The following is a 15,689-nucleotide window of genomic DNA, read 5'->3' on the forward strand; positions in this document are numbered from 1 at the left end:
CAAGACCAGGTTCATCTCTTAGTTCGAGGTCAGAATAGCACAACTTATCGGAGGTAGATTGGCTTTGTTCGATTTGAAATCGAAAAATGCTTGAAATTAAGTTGCTCGAGGCTCAAATCGCTTGTAACATAATTACAAATTGGTAAATCCCGAATTTAGAATAACAAGAAAGATGTATATTACAAAGAATCGATCCAAAAATACTACAGATAGTATCATCCTATAAATCTAGACGATTATCAATAAAAAATATATTCTACGACTATTACATTACATTTTTAACCAAATAAAATCGTAACAAAATTCTAAAAGTAATGATCCGGCAATGTTTTAATTTAAAAAATGCTATACAAATTAGGTGAACATTGTAATTTCACCCATGTATCTAATTTGGCAATTTTCATTTGCTTCTAATTACAGCGGTAGAATCTACCTTTCAAACCAGAGAAAATTCCAACTTTTAAGACGCAAATAAGACTTCGTTGATTATTCGCCTTACTCCTCCTCGTTTAACACGAAAAGGGCTAAAAGCTACGCTTCTTCTCCTTAATTATCCTGCGACTTTGAGTTATCCAAGCCTGAACCAAAGTCAGCATACTTTGCCGATGGCACCGATGCAGATGGTGTAAGTAGAAAATTAGAGGATTTGAGTCAGTATCTAAACGACGAGAGTATTTGCTAGGCAAACGGAACGCGATCACTGGAAACTCTCCATGCTTCTCAAGGGCAAGCTGTACCTACGCTACGTAGATATACGAATAAAAGGAAATTCAAAGCATTATACTGTTTACCGTAATACCACCAGATTATCAGAAATGTGTTATTAATATCTCTTATTCGGAGCCTACCTCTATATGCTACATAGTCAACAGTCTGCTGCTTCCTTTTATCCCGTTGTATGCACAAGGTCGGCATGAACCAGAAGCTTCCATTGTGTACCGGCTATGGCAAAGCTTACCCCATAAAATGGACGATGGAATATTACGAACAATCTCCTAAAGTACTACGTAGAAGTACTGCGGTGATGATACCGCCTAAAGAAAAATCTGTAGGAAGGGCTATAACTCCCTAGCTTTACGAGAAAGACCGCTCACGATGAAGCACTTTTTGTTTCGGCAATCTTACTCTAGTGCCTTTGAGACGTGTGTTAACTGCAACGAAAGCTCTTTAACTTGCACGAAATGTCATTCACTGAAATTAAGATACTTATCAACGTGTCTTGAAGTAATTTTAAGATCAGAAAGAATTGCGTAATTGAAAATCTTTTTAGATAAATATGTATTATAAAGTTAATTAGCGGATAACTTGCCGTGAAATACAATATATACAGGATAGATGAATACCGTATTCGACAAAAATGTTATTAATCTAGCAACTAATTGTAAAAATAGATTTATAGCCGACGTACTGTTATAAAAATGAAACCCTTTGTACGCAACGTGAATACAAAGAACTCGTTTCCACATCAACGAGTTCATCGACAAAAGAGGTATTAATCTAGCAATTAATTGTAAGAATAGATATAACTGACGCACTGTTATAAAAATGAAACTCTTTGAAGGCGAAGTGAATGCAAAGAACTCATTTTCGCGTCAACGAGTTCATCTCCAAAGTGTACTGCTCCCGCGAAACCATCGAAGCGGCGATTAAGGCTACCAGCCAGAAGGATCGATGGGATGGAATGGAGAAACAACTTAACGAAGGGAAAAGACTCGTGAGTATATTTAGAGGCAGAACACTTCAAAGGGACAGGGTTCAGTACCGCTTAGGACTCATTGAGATGAACCAACATGCATTGACATATTTCAAGAACGGACCATCCCTTTCAGATTTAATGCAATGTAAATATCAGTGGAAGAGTAAACACTTGCCAGCTAGCCAATTAATTGGCCCAGGCTTCTAAAGAAAACGAGCGCTGAAAAAATCAAATGTTTCCATGAAACAGACCTCTCTGAATAATTTAATATAAACACTTCGATTAAATGAGCGACAGTCACTAACACGAGCTTTCAGTACTGAATACATTCGATTCCTTGCATATTCGATATCTTGTTCTTAAAAAGTACTACCGACATATTGCATGAAGTTAATATGCCATATCTTCTTTCTCCATTCAACAAAAAATTCATTTAGTCAGATGAAAGAAAATAGAGGAATGCATAAATGAAATGTCTGAATACTTACAAGTGGCATGTTTAAAGCGTAAGAAATAATTACCACTAAGAGAACTAGGATCGTTTAAGTTAATTATTAATAGTTTAATATTTGATATTACAATAAACAAAATTACGATTTGGTTAAAAATGTATATCTGTTTATTAGAAATACGAAGGGCCAAATGTTTTGAACTGGATTTCCCACAGTACATTTAGCACGTAACAATTTTGGCAAAATAAAGCTTTAGCAAACCACCTATGTGCCTATACAATATTACAGATATTCCGAACCATTCAGCTCGTAGCTGTATGATATATTTTATACTCAACCGCGAAAAAGGTAGAGATTAGCAAGAAAAGCGTAAAGAACAAAGAAAACCGAAAACCATTTTGTTGAATACATTGGGAAACTCTCGCCTCTGGTTTACGGCATACAAATCAATGATTGGTCGACCACAGAGATGCCGTGAGTCAAATGCGAAGAAATTTCACTGCGTGTGACCTGTCATCAACCTGAATGCTATTTTCAGCTCCGTGGCTCTTATTCATCTCTTCGCATAAATGACACTTTTAGCCCTGAGCATTGTTCATAACCACATCAAATGGAGTTAAAAAAATCGCTTTTTGTATTTGCAGCTTAAGCATGAAAGACAGCAATGCAATTAAATACTTTCCGTAACTTCATTAGCGATTTGTCTAAAATCGATAATAATTAAGCTATTGCTATGAGTAAATTACGTAATATAAAATTGACATATAGGGAAACTCATTACTATGCAATAGTATGTACATTATGAATAAATATCGATGTGATTAATTACAGCCATGTAAATTGTAATTACATACATGTTTACATTCAATAGTATTGATATAGGGTGTATCAAACCCTGTTTCACAAGATACTATTAATTATTATAAAATTATTAAGAAGAAAGTTCTTGAGATAAAGAATAGAATGGTATACAAACTCTCTAGTTTTAAATAGATTTTGTTTAATATCTTAACCCATAAATTTTTTCTCTGCTTATTAACAAATATAACTAAAATTTGTAATACTATTAATAATATGATTGCTTTCAAAAAGACAACTTACAAATGATACAAATGAATTTCACAAGATATGATAATATATATGTATAAGATAGTTCTTAAATTCATAAAAAACAATGGCTAAAATAAGCCACTAAATTAAAGACAATTTATATCTGTGTATATCATGAACATGTGCATTAAATGATGCACATCACAGCTCTTGCAAAGAAAGATCAAATTTTGTTATGTCTCAATATTATATATATATTATGCATATATATTATGCATAATATGTATCACAGATAACACGTACACAATTTTTGTCTTTAACACAACAAACTGTCAGTGTATTAAAAAGGTGTTTAAAGGCTTAAGTTGTTCCAGAAGTGATTAAAAGTTTATCTCACGATATGACGATATCCAAGATCGTTGCATGGTGTGCAATGACTAGGAACTTCTATATGTGCGCGATATGTTGGCGGAACCAACCACGCCGCCTTATATTTGTAAAATGTAATTAATCCCTTTAAATGCGACTGAAGAGGTACTTCATACGCTGAAGTCAATTGGGCTATTCAAATTATGAATGTAAACACACCGTAAAAAAAGAAATCAATATTAATTCTTTAATTTCTACTATTTATAATATTAATTCTTTAATCTCTATAAACACTGCAGTACAATATGTTGTATTAAATCTGACTCATTATACTTTATTGAAATACAATGTATTACAAATACATTACAATACCGTTATTTCGTATTAAATTATTGTTCAGGCTGCAATATTTGATTGAATATAGTAAATGAATGATGAATGATGAATATACTAAAATCTCTTAAGCTAATGTTTATTCATCGATTTGTAATAAATTGCAGGAAATGAGTGATGGTCAACTGCAAATTGTCAATCAAAAGCTTTTCCACATAAGAAGGAAATATTTCATTATAAATAAAATTTCGGACAGGTCAATTAACTCCAGGCTATGAAATTATTTTATTTGATAAATGAAAGACGAGAAAGTTACTTTCACTAATATGCATATCGTGCGCACATCAAGAAGTTACTCCCTAGAGGCAGGACGTCATGGAAATTGATCGAATACCTTGACGCGACGGCGTGAAATAGGCCAAACTTTAATCACTTTTTTAGCACGCTGGTAGATTTTTGTGGCAGAAATATTGTATATTCGCGATGCATACCACATACCAACAAGACGGACATGATAGTATCGGGTCTCCTTGTTAATAAATCATTCCTCCATATTTTGTACTACAATTTTCCTATATATATTCACTAAAGATAATAGAAGTAATGAAATCTATACTACCACAATCGCACAAATGTTAATACTATATTAAAGAGAGTCACCAAAAATATATACGTAAAAATATGCAAATTAAGGTACAAGATCGATTATTATTATTATTTATCATTAATATATTAATTTTGTTTTTAAATTTATGCTTCATTCATGTTGTTCTCTATTCATAATTTCAATAATTTGAACTGATAATCATATTCAAGTAAGTATTATTTCAAACAAACGACAGTAGGAAGAATATTAATCGCTAACAGTGACACCTATTTTAACATGTCACATTCATATCAGGATCAGTTTATAAAATAAATACTAATTATTCTATGAGATGATCTTTGAATATACGCAACAATTTTCATAGAATTACTGTTCAAAACAAATAGTGTACTTACCTTGCTGCACGAATAAGTCCAATAGCTTGCTCCAGATCCTTCGACCGTAGTAGCTTTTGGACCTTCTTCATTGCATCAACCCTGAAACCAAGGAAACGAGCAACATGACATAATAAGAATATTCTTTGCATTCAACTTCAATTTGCCAATATCATTATAATCGAATAAAGTAACATAAACATACTTCTGATCATCTATAGGTACATCCAACGTTGCATCAAATGGTATAACTTGCGGTATCGTTCCTTCTTGCATTACAATGGATAGCTGGGGACTAACTTCGTCCCAACGTTCTTGTAAGCTTCGAACCGGAGGTTGTTCTTTCTGTACAGCTTCTATTCACGTTTGATATTAGAAAGCATGTCCTTATTTAAATTGAGAGGAAATATTTCGTTTCTTACTTTTTTTATTTGTTCTTTTGTGTCGTGTTGGTTTCACTTTTTGGACTATCACGCTGCGTTTATTTCTCCCACAATAATTGCTCAACATTTTTAAGAAGATGTGTGCTGTTGTAGTGAGATCAATCAAATATTGTCTAAAAAAAATAAAAACATTTCACTCAATACATACAGGGCTAATTAAAAATTAAATGAAGTGTGAAAAATTAAAAAAAAAGAATAGAGTTTTTACAATTTATTTCATTGGAAAGAACTTACGAAGTTTTATTTATGTTTTATATATACATAGGTATATTGAGTATTAAAATGTAATAATATCTACGTATCAATTTATACTTATTTATTCATCTCCCAATTATACTGGAATATTTATAGTTCAATAAGATTCTCATTCGAAACGTCGCGTCGCTCCAAATGAAACAATACCCGCCGTGAAATTAATACAGTTCTGTTGTGTGTACAGTTTGCAAGTCGTAACATCAGCAACGAAGTTTGCTGCACCCGTCAAGTCTTGTTTTCGTCAGCGTCACTAAGACGTCAAAGTAACGACGATATCGCGGTATGGTGCTCCGACCTTACATTTCCGTAGTGGAAAACCCGTCAAACTCGCGAAAAGTTGAACGGCCGTCGTCTTTTCCCATTTCGCCGGCCGGAAGGTCGATAGAAGTTGTTTATTCCAGCAAGAAGCGAAGAAGAAAAGAGGAGGACCAGACAAGAGCGAGGGGAGGACGCAATGGGAAGAGGTGCAGTCGAAAAGAAGCAAGAAAGTACGAGAAATAGCTCCCTCGTTGTTCGAGCCGATTGATTTGAAAGTGAATCAATCTGTCTGCAGTAGATAAAACTTTTAGCAAACAGTTTTTCATTTTCCACTCCTATCTACACGATAAACAGATACTCAGAGCATGAAATAGTAATACCAATGAAATACTTCACAAGTAAATTACATCATTAATTTTCGCTATAGGATATTTAAAATCCCTGAGAAGACATTAAGCATTTATCTTTTCGGCATAAACTAACAATTTCTGAATCTTTATATGAAAGAAAAATTTTGAATTATTAGTTGTATAATAAGTTTGTTCTTTTACATACATTTCATCTTTTTTATAACGTTACTTCCTTTAATAAATGTTTCCCATAATTGTATCATTCAATAACAGTAATATGTGATGGAAAAACATACATATTACGAGCATTCAATAAGGGAACTGTTTATTAATATACAAATTAGATGATAAATTTTTCATGAGAATTTCAGAGCAGAATTGGCTCGTATGTAATTTATGATATTAATTGAATACTGATTGTGTCAAAAATGTTAAAAATTTCATTATCTAATCAATTAAATTTTATTAAATACAGATCTGTTTCATCTCAATGTTTGAAATACTTTTATCATTTAGCAACATTAAAATTCATGTTATGTTACAGAGAATCTTTTATACGAACCGAGACATTTTAACCTCGTCGAAACAGAGAAGGAGAGAAAGAATCGTTTCCCGATATTCCGGAACATAAAACACGTTACTCTTAATAACCTTGCTGGATTCTCTAACACCACGATCTGCACTTTGATCCATTGCCATTAGAGTGTACAGAAGTTCCTATAATAACAAAAAGAAAAAACATATTTCGTTCCATGCATCTATCAAACGAAAACAAATATCAATACTCGGTTCCTCACCTGATACGCTTTCAATGCTAAATGTAATCTACGAGACCAAAGGGGAATTCTCTTTTTGTCAGTAATTATCATCTCGTAATAATGATCCATTTGTCTTTGTACTAAATGAAATACTTCCGTGGATATTGTTTCGCTGTTGATAAATTAGTATAAAAAATCAAACATTACATTGCTTTTAAAGAAGGAGCAGAAATTAAAGTTAAAGATGTTTTAACTTCCGAATAATTAGAATTAGTTAATTGTAACAAAATAGAACGATACATTAAAGTCTCTAATTTTTGATAAATTCTTAAAAACAAACTTTAAATAATAAGAAAAACGTCATGTGTATGTATGTACGTGTGAGATCACAAATTGCTAACATTTCTACATGCTTCGAATGATAATGAGTGTTCAACGAGCACTGGTTGGAAGGAAAATTTAAATCCCAACAATACATGTTGCTTAAAGCAGAGCACGTAAAGGCGCTTGCACTGAAAATAGCTAGAAAATGTTTCTCAAAGACAAGAATCTAAAGAGAGCGACGATGCGTAAAACGAGTTCGAAAACTATCTCTGTTTCCTTTCTTCAACGTTTATTCTCTGACAATGTACCTTCTTTTATTACGAAATAAGGAAATTCCACCGACTTACCTCACATATTTTACTTCAAACTTGTAATGGCGGTTGAACTCCATGAAAAAACGCAAGGCCCATAAGTAACAAGTTGTTTCAGATTGATTGGTTTGAGCTCCGCCGACTATACAGGACTTTGCGTATTTCATTACGGGGTTGTAAGCAGCATTCAAGAATTCTATGCAAAATTCTTTCAAAATGAGCCTCACACTCAATGCAGATGTACGTTCACCCCTTGGATCCCACATGGGACGTTTGTTTTTCGGTTTCGACACTTTTTTCTATGTCGCATTGAAATCAAAATATACATTATTATTATTATGTATTTAAAATTATGTTACACAGATCTATATACTTATCATTATTGTTAATTACATAGATATTATACGTTTTATTCAGGATCGACAAGAAAGAATTGAAAACATGTGTATTAAATATTTGACTGTCTGAAAACAAACTTCATCACAAGTGTTTTGTCGTACCAGTCTAAAAAGTCTTGGTGATTGTTACACTGTCAACATCCATTATATCCTAATCAAAATTACAGAAATAAAAAATAAATTGCTCGTTATATTAAACTTCTACCCATTTCGTTAAACTAAGCTTAACATTTTGTTGTATATTTATAACGGAAAAACTTCTTTTTAATCTGAAGTTATAATAAAATCATATTTTGTAAGCTTTATTACAAAAGATTGGCGACATAATCTGTAGAATACAACTTCGTTTAAGAGATGACATAGACTTTAGCCTTTCATTGTTTCTATATAACAATTTCACGAAAATGTAGAAGGGATCAGAGAAGAGAAGATATCAAGAGAAGGAAACTGGTGGAATTCCATAAACGATATGACAGAAGTCACTGATCGCCTCAATTCGAGATAGCCGTCAGGCATGTGACCTAGTAGATTTATAACAGTTCATAATGAAACGAGCTACGAAAAAACAAGCTAGGAAAAGTTTGTCTTCAAATACGGATGTTCTACGAAGGAAACGGTAATAACGATGTAAGAAGGAAAAGGATCGTTTTATAGTCGAGCGGGACACAAGAGACAAGAGAAAAGGAGGAGAAACGTCCGCGAAAAGAGCACTGACCTAGTTTTAAATGTTTCAGCACCATTAAGCAAGGAGCCAGTTCTAATTACGCGAGGATAGCCTTAATTAACAACCGTATTTTCATTCAAATCCACCCAGCCTTCATTCCTACTTATTCATTAATGAGAGCTACCGTTGGAAACCAAAGATTAATTGAATTGACCATTTTCTGGTTTGACGTTTATTTCCTTTATTTGGGAACAGAAACAAAAAAAGGAAATGAAAACCATAACAGAATTGTTTCATATCAATAACGGCTGCAGTAATTACCTTATCTTGGCCGAAGTTTAATGCCTCGATCTTCTGGTATGGTTTGTGACATAATAGCTGATTTTCTCCAATGGCTTTCATATTTTGCACAACGTAAGTTCCACCAAAATGTGAATGTCTAAACATATTATTAAACAATTGACGAAATTATATATATTGATATAAAAAAGAACCCACTACTCAAAAAAAAACCACCCCCAAAAAAATCCCAATCAATTTTATGTATGACTTCTGAAAATCTAATCAATAGTACGGAAGACGGCTGTCACTAGCAGATAGTTTGCTAAACGAGGAAGATGCATTTTCTTCCTCGTACATTTATTTGTGGGAGAAAGTCGTCTTCGATTTCTTGTTTTTATTATTCTTGTGTAATCGGTTCATTATATCAACTACAATAGATACATAATTTAAGCATTAACAAAATCAGAGACTGAACTAGAAATATTGAAAATAAATTTATTTATTGTTTATTTAAAGAAAGATGTGAATATGTGAATACTTCACAAATATTAGAAAAATTCAAGTTTCTAAAAAATTACAAATAACCATATGAAATATTTAAATTTCATAAAATTTTTGATATCTCATTTTTACTAATTTTTATTAAATACGTTCTAAATCAATGATACATTTTTCAATTTTGCTATTTTAAAGCTTTTATCTTTGAAATATTGAACATAAAATCTTGTTTTGGACGGTGCCATTTTGTCGCTTGTGATAGCATTGTCCATCGATTCATAGGGTGTGAGAGAAAAGATCAATCTCTCTACCTCCTTTGATTTCTTTTCAAGTTGCAAAAAGCTTTCTACGGAAAATAGGGGAACATAGCAAAAAGATGTGAATAATGCACGACACAAGAATAAAACACGTGCACTCCCCAACAAGTGGGTAAAAGCATCTATTCAAATGGTGCGTGGTCTTACTTTAAAAAGTGGGTCAGATTTATTACATATGTAGTACTAGGAATAAATTATGTTTCCTTAGCAATGTCCCTTAAGTGGTATTGATCGTCTGTTTATTCTGTTATATTCACAATATTATTCATGTTCAATTTCCTTATAAGTATGTTAAAATAACTTGTCGCCCAAGCCATGGATATTTAGCGAAATGTGTAATTAGATTTACGTATAAGTAATTATAATATGTCTATACAGTTTGCAATAAAACCAATCACTTGCACCTTACATATAGAAACGATCACTGTTTCCAATATTTAAAATAATAAAAAAATAACGTATTATGTTCTTAAATGCTTGATTTATAATAACTTAGTTGTAAATATAATCACTTACTAAAACGAAATATTTAGAAACAATATCTTCAAAATTGTTTCGATGTATTAAATAAACTATAGATAGATTAACTAGAAGAGTATGAATATTATTATTTTCTTTTATCTAGTTCTTTAACATACTTTTTAAAACTATCTAAATACGTAAATGAAGAATAAACTATGTTTTTATTGCATAAAAATTGAAACAAACAAGAAAGTAAAAATATATCTATATATAGAAATATATATGTGTATATATATAAGGAGAGAGAGAGAGAGAATAAAGAATAATATTAGAGAATAGAGTTAATTAAACTTACCTAGCTCCTGCATATTTTCTCACTCTTTCTATCTTTTTCTCCTTTTCTTTGAGTCGAGCTGCTAAAAGTGTTTCTTCATCCTTTTCTTTTTCGCTAAGACTACGTTGCAAGCCGGACTTCGCTAATTCACTCGCACTTTGATCACGAAGCATTAACGATATAATCTAATAATATGCAACGTATATAAGACGAGTGATTATTAAATGTTAAATTATTTCGGAGAGAAAATAAAACGTTTGAAACAATATAACGACATTTTAATGTAATTTAATCGAGCACATACCTCTAAAACTTGCAAATGATATTGTTGTTCACTTCTGTTACTAGCAATAAATACTAACAAATCAACAATTCCTGATGTATTAAGTGCATATAAAACCTAATGAGCAGAGAGTATATAAAAATATATTCTTATGCAATGCTACATTCAATATCATACCTCATCATGAACTGTAGCATCATTATCAACACGTTTCTCATTTTCATCTGGGAGAATTTGCAAAACATTTCTAATAAAAATAAGTATCCTTTCAATGATCATTTCGTTTTCTTCCCCCCTTTCTACATTATCCTATAAGAACAAAGGAATTGTATTGTTTCTTTATTTCTGAATATACATATAAAATCTACAAACTTAATAAACTTACTAGTTTAAGAATTTTACTTAAACGATTACTAAGTATGGTCCATATACGTCCATCAATTAAAGCTACTTTATATGACTGTGTATATGCAACTAGTTTAAGGTATATAGTACGTTGCATTATGTCAGTAGGAATTTGTTCATTAAAAAGCAGCACAACTGGACTTGTTATATTAATAATTAACCTAATTAAATCAGATGTTATTAGAGTGAAATAATATACAGCAAGTTACAAAATATATTTTGAGTAACTTATTACTTACCTTAGTAATACATCCCAAAGTTCAAGTTTATCGTAGTGGTCAACAAAAATTTTTATAAGATCAGTTTGAAGTACTTTTGTTTGACCAAGAAACTGACGTACAGTATGAGAGTCATCGTCTCTTCTTAAATATTTGATAAGATCCTTTATAACATCTATTATGAAATTAATAACTTTAATAATATTTCTTTGTATCGACGAATTAAGTTTTGACTAACTCATGAATATTTACTATACAAGATACACATAAAAGAAGTAACAACTACTTTTACCTAAACAGTAATTGTCTAAATGATACTTAGATCCATCATAATAACCAAGTGCAGCGCACGTAGCTGCAAGTTCAGTAGATAGGTAATCTGACATGATTTTATTTATAACAGATTATAAGGTATATATGTATTTCTTTCTATTGAATTCTAAACATTATTATTCAAATGAATTTTTAGATCACCTGCAATAAACAATATATTAGAACTATTAAAATGACACTATAGCTTTACTTAAATAACCAAAATATTGTCAAAAAATTACAACCCCATAATTGTAATAAATGTAAATATGTTATAAATCAGTATTTTAAATTTTGTACTGATCACATTAATTTCTATGGATATTTTAAACTAAATTTATGAATCTTATGCATATTTTATTTTTATCAGTAAATTAATATTATAAACAAACCAATGCTGTTTTTTTAATCAATACGTAAAACAATACCATAGTTTAACCTTATTTACCACAGTTAACCATAGTTTAAAATCACTATAATTGTGTTATTTATGTCTATTCGCACGAGATACTAATAACCGGCGTGTATGGCGTTTGAGGTTAACTTTGGTTTGTTAACGAAAACAGAATAAAATAAGTTATTAACAATGTCATAATTAACACTCACATGCGTAGCGAAACTCTGGACTAATGTAATCATTGCCACTTAACACTATCAATTAAAACACTCACTACACTTAATAGATACAAAAATAATTACAGGCAACGGATACGTCAAATGCGCAACAGGTAATGAAAAATGCGCGGGAAAATGTTTGCTATGCTTTTACGAAATTGGCCGATAGAGTGCTTTCGATTCCTATTGAACTAAGAATAAATCATTAATTGCGAATCCTTTATAACATATAATGTAGTTTGACAACAATATAATAACTTATTTGATAGAAATATACAAATACTTTTTTATTATTTGCAGTAACAGAAGAAGGAACACTTTCGGTAAGTACAAATTATTTATCAATTTAGAAGATAATTATTTAGTAAATAATGATAATTTAGTTTAAGAAATTAAACTATATAAAAGGTAAATGTGTAATGGTTACATATATTGAAATTTAATACGAAATATATATTTGTTTAATAAATGAATTTCTATAATTTTATAATGTTTTCTAGAAACATTATGTCATTTTTGAAAATATTTGCTCTTCAATTAATTTATTTAGAGGTTATCCATAATTTGCAGCTGCTTATTATATTTTCATAAAAATAAAGACTAAATCTTTCTATGTATGTATGTACCTAGATTTCGAATCCTTAGATTTTTATTTTAATTAAGAAAATTTTAGATAAATGGATAAAAAATAATTAAAGTTAAATGAACTTGCAAATGAGCTAGTAATTAGATAAAGCTAAAGCTATTATGTTAGCTTAAAATCTTGATTAAGAATTTATTCAGAGCTTATCGTTAAATATGTATATATGTATGTAAAGTTTAGTGTCTAGTACAAGATATTCAAGTAATCAATTATGAACGTGGTATTAAATACGAACAAAGCATCATTATATGAAAGTTGTAAGATTCTAAGCAATATATTAATTATAACTTTTAGAAATGTTTGACTCTCATATTATGTTGTATTGTTGAAGTGAGAAAAATAAAAGTCAAGTATTGTTATTATATTTAATTAATAGACAAATTAAAAAAATATACAATTGATGTATTTTACATCGTTAATGCTAAGTAAATTAATAAATTTCAGATTTATACAGTAATATATGTACAATATTTTTAATTTATTGTCATTTAGATTGATTCAATATCATAAATTTAAAAGTACATATATGTAGAGCTTTTTTTTTATTTTTTAAAAACATGAGAAATTCCTTCCTTATTCTGTTGATAATTAATATACATAAATTTTTATATATGTATTCAGATTGAGAGAAAGACGAATTGGGACTCTATGGTAGATACATTAATTATTTTTAATTTGTATCCGCCTATTGAGAAGATCTCGAAATATTTAAGAGACAGATCATTATTAATCAGAATAGTTTTCTTCATATTTTAAGATTGCAGACACAATTTCAACGATGATTCCGTATTTGAAAACCCTGTAATTTCTTACTTGCAACTTCAAAGTAGCAATTTTAATGAAGAGTCCTTTTCCTCATTGAGCATTTAATTAATTACTTCGAAATGAACGCGCTTTGAACTTGTAAACGTCGGAGGTACTTAAAACTTTCTGTAGACTCATCCGAAAGCAAAAAATTCTTGTTGATATCGCAAAACGATCGATAAAAAAGCATGGGTCGTGAAATCATTGCCTTGTTGTCCTTCCGAAAAATATGTTTTGCGAACTTTGAAGCGCATTAAAGTTTCGGTTAGAATTCGTTTCATGGCATTTTCTTGCTTCCACGTGAATGACATGAAAGAAGACGCAAGGGTTCCATTATTTCGCTATAATACCGAGAATCGCGCTTCACGTAGAGCAATCTGCGGTAGATATTGTCCATGAACGAGGAAAATAAAGCCATAAATTCAATTTCGTTGCCCGACTATACGAAAAAGGGTATAGGGAAGATGCTCGAAAACTTCACGATGAGAATACGACATAGACGAAAGCAATACGAGAAGGTTGTGCAAAATCGAAACAAAGAGGGACAGATTATTAGAGGGATGGAAGTACGAGGGGTGGCAGGTATTGTATGTTAGGAGAAATATAGAGTACAGAGGGGATCGTGTTTGACTGCCGTGGGACAAACATGCGGTGACTAATCAATATCATCGACCCTATTTGGGTCAATAGGTTACCACTATCAGCCATTTATTTGTTATAGCACATCAACACTGTCTCTTATTTGTTTATTTTGTTACGTTTGGTTTTTATCACCTCCCTTTGTGCTTATCTCTCGGATCGAATAAAATGGACAACCAATTTTCCGGATACACAGTTGTCAATCTTTCGATATCGCATTCATTCTTGTACGAGCTTGTATATATGTTCGAATATTTAGAATAACAATATAAATCATACGTGATTGCATGGACTTCGATATTGCATCTAGATATCTCATGCAACAAAAAATAAATCGTGTTCGAATTTTGCTAGGTTTGTGACATCTTAAATTTAAAAATTTCGCAGAACTATTTCATGAAACTATCATACAACTATTAGGTTATGCACGTACTAGCGACAAGTTGTCGTTCTTGCTGGCATCAATCAAAATTTCGATTTCTTCTTCTTCTACTAACGCCATACATTATAAATATAAGTATTGAAGCGACAGTTTTGTCACTAGCGCGTTTTGTCACTTATGGCGACAGTTACATTTTTTTCCTCTTTCTGTCACTATCATATTTCTTCCCTATTACTCCTATACCGAAGGATACAATTCAAATAATAAAAAAAATTTCAAGTAATTTAATGTGGAGTATAATAATAACCTAGCAATGGCTTTTTAACGAAATAAAAATTGAAACGCGAGAGAAATGGATAAGAAAGTTTCTATTTATATCAAGATTATTGTTACAGAATCTTATTTATTTTATTGTTTAAACGATATATTTTATCCTTTTAAATTATCCACAGATTTCAAGATCAGAAATGATTATTTTGCGTTAGGGTACACAAATTATGTTATCATATTGAATAAAGTGAAATTATAATTTTTAGCAGTATTATCTATTTGATAAACTATGAGATTCTTCCATGAACAGCATCGCATCGTTCATAACTTTTATTTGACATTTATCATTAATATAAACATTGAACTTCATTTTTATTTTAAAATACATCGAGTGCATGTATGGATATATAAATAAAAGTTCCTTGAGTGATATCGTTTGATTTAGATAATATCTATCTATAGTGTTAATAAGTTCTACAACATATAATTATAGAAAATCAGTGTTTCAGGATATTCGATTCACAATGTATGTACTGTTCACGTTTTAAGGCAATCGCGTTTCGTTTAAGCTTATTTCATTAAA

General features: G+C 30.9%; 1 protein-coding gene across 1 annotated transcript in view; it reads right to left on the minus strand.

The window, feature by feature from the left end:
- Positions 1-12,477, minus strand: part of LOC122566444 (protein timeless homolog) — a 247,359-nt gene extending 234,882 nt beyond the window's left edge. The window contains exons 1-14 of the mRNA XM_043723656.1: positions 12,360-12,477; positions 11,734-11,915; positions 11,463-11,616; positions 11,204-11,384; positions 10,996-11,127; positions 10,840-10,935; positions 10,557-10,720; positions 8,964-9,081; positions 7,617-7,879; positions 6,985-7,117; positions 6,750-6,904; positions 5,304-5,437; positions 5,087-5,237; positions 4,903-4,983 (exon numbers count right to left, since the gene is read on the minus strand). Of these exons, the coding sequence (XP_043579591.1) occupies positions 4,903-4,983; positions 5,087-5,237; positions 5,304-5,437; positions 6,750-6,904; positions 6,985-7,117; positions 7,617-7,879; positions 8,964-9,081; positions 10,557-10,720; positions 10,840-10,935; positions 10,996-11,127; positions 11,204-11,384; positions 11,463-11,616; positions 11,734-11,827 (1,856 nt within the window). The 5' untranslated portion in view covers positions 11,828-11,915; positions 12,360-12,477. The remainder of the gene's footprint in view (positions 1-4,902; positions 4,984-5,086; positions 5,238-5,303; positions 5,438-6,749; positions 6,905-6,984; positions 7,118-7,616; positions 7,880-8,963; positions 9,082-10,556; positions 10,721-10,839; positions 10,936-10,995; positions 11,128-11,203; positions 11,385-11,462; positions 11,617-11,733; positions 11,916-12,359) is intronic.
- Between the last annotated feature and the right edge of the window lie 3,212 nt (positions 12,478-15,689).

Source organism: Bombus pyrosoma, linkage group LG4 (assembly GCF_014825855.1).
Source record: "Bombus pyrosoma isolate SC7728 linkage group LG4, ASM1482585v1, whole genome shotgun sequence".
NCBI lineage: Eukaryota > Metazoa > Arthropoda > Insecta > Hymenoptera > Apidae > Bombus > Bombus pyrosoma.